This window comes from Prinia subflava, chromosome 2 (assembly GCF_021018805.1).
Source record: "Prinia subflava isolate CZ2003 ecotype Zambia chromosome 2, Cam_Psub_1.2, whole genome shotgun sequence".
NCBI classification, from domain to species: Eukaryota; Metazoa; Chordata; class Aves; order Passeriformes; family Cisticolidae; genus Prinia; species Prinia subflava.
This window is the reverse complement of record NC_086248.1, coordinates 6,110,438-6,118,811: the sequence shown is the minus strand read 5'-3', so window position 1 is coordinate 6,118,811 and position 8,374 is coordinate 6,110,438. Positions and strand designations below refer to the sequence as shown.

The window sequence follows — 8,374 nt, the reverse complement described above, 5'->3', positions numbered from 1 at the left end:
GGGGCTTGGAAAGAGACTGAAACCATGACTCCCAACAAAGAGGGAACCCCAAACCCTGACCCCAGCAGCATCAGTCTCATGCTTTACCAGCTGGTTGGGGTTGTTTGCATTCCTCAGGCACACACAGGGAGGGGTTTGTCTTCTCAGCCCTTGCAAAACCCAATTACCCAAGACCTGCAACCAGCTGCTTTGACACTGTGCTCACCACCTGCTTTCTCAGAGATCAGGAACATCTCAGGTAACTTTACAGAAGCCAAAAGGCAGCTGTGTAAACCTGGGTTCACCATTTCCTTTGGAAAGAGTTAACAACAGACTTGTGCTAACTTAATGAGTACAAGGCATTTATTTAAAAGTTCAACAGATACTTTGCTATACAATTCAAAGCTGGCAATAATCACAGGCTTCCATCAGAAATTCACTTTCATGAATATTAATGAAAAAGTTCATCTTTGTAGAAAAAATTGAAGTAAGTAGAGCTGTAATTTTGTATTTTTTTAACTATAGCTTGTGTGCTACCAAAAGATTTTTAGAGAATCATAAGACTGAATGAAAACCGGGAAGTTTAAAAATGCCCTTCTGCTGTTCAGTTCTTTGTGTCTTTTTCCTCTTCCGTATCTCTATTAAACATGTCATACCCTCAGTCTTCAGTTCTTCACTATATACTCAAGAAGGGATTAAAACATGCATTTATTCATGTTATAAGTGGCAATAGGGATCTTAAATAAAGCCTCTGAAGATGCACAGGAAGGTCAGTTCAATATGGGCCAAGAGGATAAAAAAAGGGGTTATGAATAGATCCTGACAAGTTAAAGATTCCCAGTTACATTTGCAAAGAAAGACTGAGCTTTCCAATTGTTTGGATCCTAAGCCACTCTGATAGTCAGGAGCCAGAGCATCCCAGTGAGTAAATGGAAATCTGACAGCTTTAAAAGGTGACTATTATAAATACATTGCTTCCACCCCCATACTCCTCCTTGCAAAGAATTTAATGGTACACAAAACACTCCTGAACAGAACTGAGCAGACAGCTGAAGTGGTTTTTATACTCATTTTATTTGCTGAGTTTGGATAGCATGCATCATTTTACAGCACCAGTAGACAAGTCAGTGAAGCACACTGTTCTTAGGGACTTGTACTGCGGAATGTCTCCAAACCATCACCCTCTCCCCCTCCACTCCAGTATGTAACACTAGCTGAAGACAAGACAGACACACATCAGGGCAGCTTCCTTATGGCTACAAATACTCATAGCAGCGACTTTTAAAGGAGGGTTTATTAAGTCAAGTCATTGCACTTGGGTCATTTATTGCTATAGCGAACAAAGGCCATTAAATAACAAACACCTTTCATTTGTGGCTTTAACTGATTGTCTTGTTCTGTTCATCCTCTGCAAGCTCACAAACAGGCACAATTTCTGCAGAGCAACCCCTTCCAAAATTTGTTTCATGCTCCAATCACAGTGAAGAGCTTGTACAACAAAACTGGGTCCTCCATTAGGTTCAATTCTTGTTTTTCATCACCTGCTTTACAGGTGTGAATTCCAGGCAAGAGTTTAGTGTCTGACAAGAAGCACATGATTCCTCAATTCATTTGTGATGCACTTGGGAAATTCAAGGTTAAAAGCATTAAGAGTGAATCAGCTTACAGACAATTTGACTAGCAAATATTGCTCAATACCTGCATAGTATATTGATCAGATTTCAATAAGATTTCATGAACTATTTGAATCAGTAATGGACAAACATTCCCCAATTGACTTTTTGTATTTTATGACACATCAACTGTGGAAGAATCCTACAGGGTGGTATTACTCTCAAGAAGTAACACTTCCATGTCACTTGAACAAGTGACATACTGAATAATTACTGTATTTATGACCATCCCATGAAGAGAAGCTTAATTACTTTCTTTTACTGGTGAGGTTGCCAAACTCTGTGGCATGTTTTTGTCTTTAAATTATAGCAGACCTAGAGGAGATGAGCTGATTAACAGAACTAATGAATGTGACTGGCTTTCTAAAGCTCTACGTTTTTTAATTCTTTAATCAGACAAAGACAGCAATAAATACCATTGTCTCCCATCACTTTGCATATTATTTGTGTATTATTCTGGTGCAAGTTTTGAGCCCAGGGGTGAAAGATAATGGTAATCCACAAGATCTCAACCTCTTTTCCATAAAGTAAAGACACCATCTTGGACACCGGCACAATGATGTCAAAGCAATTGTTTCCATCACTCACTAAAATACAAAGATGTTACTAAGTTTAGAGGTACGCAATATACTGAGAAAGTTTATGGCATAAATATAGAAATATTGAGAGCGTTTGAGAGTATCAAAGTTCCAAAGGGATTTATTTGGAGATATATTATAAACAAAACCTGACTATTGTAAAAACAGATCAGGATGCATACTTGAACCACTAGAAAGACTGATGACTTCAGAAACACAGAAGTACAGATGCTGTGACTTAAGGTTTGCTCTTTCATGCTATATACTGTAATATTTTAGGCACAACAGGTTGAGCTAAGTCTGGACTCTCGCTTTGTTTCTGTATTCCTTGCATTTTGGGGTTTAACAGTTAATTTTGTCATGATTTCACGATTCAGTCTTAAATCCCTTTTTAATCCAATAGTGCAAGTGACAAGCTGTTCTGCTGAACTCGGATTAGATCATTCCATCTTTCCACAATGCATAGGAGTCTCACCTGCTTCATTGCACTAACAAATTCCTATCTCATTACTCAACTTACAAACAGCATAGTATTAATATTCTCACTGCAGACAGGCACAACAGCATAACCCTGGGTAAGACTGCCAAAATTATACAAATATCATAAATTCCCTTTTGCATGTAGGGGAAAAGTAGTGACTACAATTGCAATACAGTTATTCCATTCCTTCCAACAGACTATTTTACAGATTAGTTGCAAAGACAGATCACCCTATTTATAGCATAGATCTCTTTAAAAATTAAACTACAGGTACTCAATAAAAATCTATGAAGAATTCCCTCTCCTTTCTATACAGATTCAGTAGTATTTTCAAGCAAACCAAAAAAATAAGGTCTGCAATTCCAGCACAGTAAGAAATAAGGCCTCTTTTATATTGGCAAAAAATTACACCATTATTCTTTTTTGTTTTCTTATCTCTCTGAATATAAGACTATATTCCTTTCTTTTACTATATTTTTTCTTTAAGACTGTAGAACACCAGCATCCATTATAGTGAAATAAGAGTCAGTTCTCCTTGTGTTCAGCTTTGAATTCCTGGCGAGTTAAAAACATTGAGTCCATAGCTGTCTCATGTAGACATCACTGTTTTCTTCAATTTTTCTATTTCAAGCTGAAAAAATGGACATTTTGAAAAGAAAGTCAGTATTAAAGTAGCTATAAATTCTTCAGAGCTTTTACCAAAGTTATGACCTTTACATTTCAAAGACACTTAAGTATTGCACCATAGAAGCATTTGACAGCTCAGTATTTACAGTTGATTTTGTACCACTAATTGCTAAATAAACACGAATTTAAAATAATTAAAAATTGGATACAGTTCTGGTATTATCTTTTTAAAATGAAAAAAAAAATCTGTTTTATAAATGAGTTTATCTGAATAAACTGTCTCTAAAAGAAGTCAAAGTTGGGTTATGGAATCACCTGACATGTCCCCATGTGATGCTGCACCATCACCTGAGTGTAACTTCCTGAAACAGCCTTTCATGCAAAACACTGCCTGGATTAATTTGTATTTCTTGAAATGGACTTAGAGGACACCTGGAGTTACATCCTCTTCATCTCCTCTGCATATTTAAGGCTTCTTCACTGATTGCTTAGAGTCACACTAAAGAGAGACTCATCAGAAGTTTCTCTTGTGTCTCAAGTAGCTTTGTAGCCTGCAAGATGTACTATTGGACAAATAAAATGCCCTTTTGTTGCACACTGAAATAATTTCCTACAATGAGCTGATCCTAATAACTACTTAATGCATCATATTCCACTGCAGGTAGTGTTCTTCATCAGTAAATTAAAGAGTGGCTTTCATTCATAAGAAAATTGTTCAGATGCATTCTGTTCTTTTGGCAAATCATCCACACTAAATATTTAAACAATTCATCAAAAATTTAGTGAAGTTTACTTTTGCCCTGTTTTTCTTTTGATTAACCTAAATTAAATAGGTCTTTCAATCTTATAAATGCAAAGTATTAACTGTCTCTCTTGGAACTTGTCCACTTGGATATATTTCTAGCAAAGAGCAGAGTCCAGCAACACTAAACTGAACTCCCATCCCAACACCCACACTGTTTGTTACAAATAATATTCTGGAAAGAGAAAGCTGAACTTGGATCTTCTTTATACATCCAAATACTTTATGAGGCATTCAATCAATCACAAAATAAAACAGCAACACAAAAAGAGACTGAACAGGTTTGTTAAGACTTTCCTGTGACATCAAATCCCAGAACAAAGCCCACACACCCCTAAGCTCTCTGTGTCCTCCCAAAGTGATAACATTACCTCCAGATTGCTTCGCAACAGCTTCTCTTCTTCCAAATCCTTCTTCAGTTTTTCCAGTTCTCTCCTGATAGTAGTTAAGATAGAAACAGAAGTTAGAAGGGGGAAAAAGAAACTTCACATTATTGAGGACAGGATGCACAGGCCTTGTTTAAATTTTACAAGTGGGATTCACAAAACAAGGCATATGCCCACCAGTGAATTGTGACTCGCATCTATTGGCCCACAAGTTTCCACCATCACTCAACACTTCTTACCTACTGATATTCACCTATCCCTAATTTTTAATCCCAGTTTTAAGGAGGCTGCTTAAAAGCTTGTGCTGTCGTTTAAAATTTAAAGTTGAATTCAAGCTAAAATAACCTAAAATAACCTGGCTACTTCTACACAGTAGAATAAATTACTTAGAATTTAAGGTTCCTACCAGCCACATCAATACTGTGAGTACTTGTGTACAGTGTTGCACGACGCCTGCACATGTACTTATGTCATTACCACAGAAAATTAACAAGTTTTCCATACAATGAAAGCACAAACTGTTGAAGAAATACTTTCAGAAAGATGTAATGGATGCAGGAGTGCAAAGTAGGAAGAAAAAAATGCAGACAAATTCCAAAAATATTCTGACATCAAATTTGTACGTATTTAGGATGTTTAGTAGGAACAATTTCAATAGAAAATATCTGAATCTATTTATGTATTAGTATGTTATTAGCATATAAAGATTTCTTATTTTAAAGTCTGGCACTGAAAACATTTATAAGATGTCTATATAACCCTTTGCAGATTGACAAAGGAAATATTTACCCATGGTCTTTCTTCAGTGCGTCTACTAAACCCATTAAATCATGAATCTGAGTCCTGAGCTCTTCCACAGAAATTTCTTCATCACATGTTTCTCCTTTAAGTTGGAGGTCTCCAGGTAAAAAGTCGAGTATGACAGAACTGGGTCTCTGAGATGAAGGTGGAATCAGTGGGCTGAATGCAGATGGCTAAAAAAATAAATCATTAAAAAAGGTAAGAAGTGAAATCTTTATTCTTACAGCACACAGGTTGCACCAGGATGGAAGCTAAACATGCATAGGTTCTCTTAATTTTCTACCTAAAAGGTAAAAAACAATGTCCAGTTTGAATAGATTACTGAAGTATATGAGACAGTTACTTTATACAGCTCTTAGATAGAGATTTACATGAGGTTCCTGCAGTCACTAAAAAAAGTCCTTACACTGCATTCCTCTACACTTAAAATAAATTTGGTGATTTAATGGATTCCACTGGATCATTATAAACAAACTTTTGTGCACTTTGCTGAACTGCTCAATTGTTCTGTCTGTCAGGAGACTGAAGGCTGAGCAGATATGGAACTTACTTGGGAAATACCACCTGATACAGCAGTTGCCATCAGAACTCATGCACTTTCTAAGTATAAATGAACTTCAAAATTAAATTTCTTACTATGAACTTCATATTAAATGACTCAGCTCACTTGTACTTAAATACAAGCACTGGCATTCAGATGGTTGCATGAACCTGTACTGGAAATGCAAACAGGATGACCAGAACACCAAGCTCCCTGGTACTCCTCTGGCTCTTTGGTAGCATCATACCTTCTTTGTTTCAACTGGCTTTGGTTTGGCACTTTCTTCTTCTTTCTGCACCTTCAAAATTTTTTCTGGACCCACATTTTGACTTGCCTGGTAAATCATTCATAAGGAATGAAAAGGTTTTCAGAATTAAAAAAAACCCAAACCAAAACAAACAACAAAAAACCAAACAAAAAACCAACCAACCAACCAAAAAAAACCCCAAAACAAACTCAAAACAAACAAACAAAAACCCAAAAGAAAAACAAAACACCTTAAAAGGAAATTTAAAAAAAACTTTCACATTTCTAAAAATGCAATAGTAAAGAGGAAAACCAGAGAACTAAACTTAAATTGCTACACTAGCAGACTGTTCTGTCCCTGACAGTCAGAACTTTCCTTCCCCACATTCAGCTGAACTTACACAGGAATCTTGGGCAGGATTTTCAAGCATATTTGCAATACTGAAGTCTGTGACACTTGGGGGAACCTGTAGGTGCTTCCATAAAACACAAATGGGCAGTAACTGTAGATGATAACTGGCATGACTAACTATGCAACATCCAGGGACAAAAACTGGTTTCAAGGACTCTGCACCACCTGCTTCTCACCATCCACCAACCTTCAGATCAGCACTAAGATCACAAGCCCCAGGTTCCAGCAGCAATACATTACAAATTTATAGTGCTCAATTGTCAAAGTCACTAAAGACACTTTCAGATCTGTGTGTGTGTACAACACCTATTTCACCATCAGTGAGGTCAGGAGAGCTGAACATTTCCTGCAGCAACACCCCATGGAACACAAACACTCCTTCAGCTGCAACACAGCTCCAGTTGTTTCTCCTACATTCACTTCCCTGCTGGGAATGGATCTCCCTGCACACAAAACCTACAGGAACTGAATCCCTGCAGCATTTTGCTCTCAGACAAATGGCTCACAAGACTGTTCCCCAGTGCAGTCCTGTGTCCTGGGAAGCCAGTTTTTAGTTCCCTACCAGGAGAACATCCCCAAAATACTCACAGGACTACTGCTATTGAAACGGGAAGGCAGCCTCCTACCAGGCATCTTGGGCCGGTTTGCAGTCGGGTGTGACAGATTCTCTGAGGTAGCTATTACATCATCAAAGCTTAACAGATCTACAAAAAGATCAAAACAGAGACCACCATCAAGACCAGAAGGTTTTTCTGTGCTCTTTTTATCACTTTTTTTAAACTTGAGACACAAAAAAAGAATTATCAGAATTCTTATTGTTTTGAGGATTTTCAGCACATACAATGCATGAGGTGTCTGAAACAACTGCATGACTGACATATCTGGGAAACTGTATTTTCCCCCTTGAAAAAAAAATAAGAGTTAATTCAACTAGGACTTATATTCAAGTCAATTTGTGGGAACAGAAGAAATGCTTTAGCAACATGGCAGCATCTGAAGAATATATATTCATTACTTTTTCTAAAGTACTTTTTTCTGCCATATTCAACTACTTGAGCACGTATTTTCTTGTCATCAAACTTGCATGAAAAGCATAAAAATGCAAGTTTAGTGACCAAGACAAAAATAAAAGCAAAAATGGTAAAGTACACATTGGTGTACTCCACACGTTGGTGAAAGTTACCAAGACATTACCTACACCTATATCTGTGCAGGGTAGTTTTTTCATGTTCAGTATCAAAAATAATACACAACTTCATAAAGTCTTTAATAAAACAATTCAAAACTCCACTCTCGAACTTTATTCAATCACACAGATCTCTGTGCTCATTAATCTCTTTATGTTTGCACCTCTAGGTAAACTCTCTCTCTCAGATCAGCAGAAATGCTTTGCATCCTCTGGGAACAGGCAACTCCAGGAAAGAAGTTGATAATAGGAAGAACTGACCAGAACTAGTCTTAGTAATGTAAGTATTTCACCTAAGTAAGAACAGGACTTAGCCTTTTCTCCACAAAAATAAGTATACTTACCTGACAACAGATGTTCAGTGAGACTGAGTGGTGTTTTTATTTAAGTATTGACATAAGCTTACAGTTATTATATATAATTTACAACCCAAATTCATCACGTATTCTATAGACTGTAATTAAATGCCACATAGTATTTACTTCAGGCACCATAAGCAACATTAAAGATTCTTTGATTTTTTTTCATGACCTCTGATTCTTACTTGACACTATGATTTAGCAAAAATCATAGAACCTACAATATCTCTTTTCCTATGTTCCCATTAAGGGTCAGATATGAAAAAAGCCTTGGGTACACTGAGCCAGACCATTCACACCCCA

General features: G+C 36.9%; 1 protein-coding gene across 2 annotated transcripts in view; it reads right to left on the bottom strand.

The window, feature by feature from the left end:
• Positions 1-1,035: 1,035 nt before the first annotated feature.
• The window catches only part of CD2AP (CD2 associated protein), a 77,982-nt gene continuing 70,643 nt past the window's right edge, over positions 1,036-8,374 (bottom strand). For both annotated transcript variants that reach the window (XM_063424099.1, XM_063424106.1), the window contains 5 exons: positions 7,115-7,230; positions 6,116-6,202; positions 5,316-5,500; positions 4,512-4,575; positions 1,036-3,342 (listed from right to left, as the gene is read on the bottom strand). In XM_063424099.1, coding sequence (XP_063280169.1) covers positions 3,301-3,342; positions 4,512-4,575; positions 5,316-5,500; positions 6,116-6,202; positions 7,115-7,230 — 494 coding nt within the window. In that variant the 3' untranslated portion in view covers positions 1,036-3,300. The remainder of the gene's footprint in view (positions 3,343-4,511; positions 4,576-5,315; positions 5,501-6,115; positions 6,203-7,114; positions 7,231-8,374) is intronic.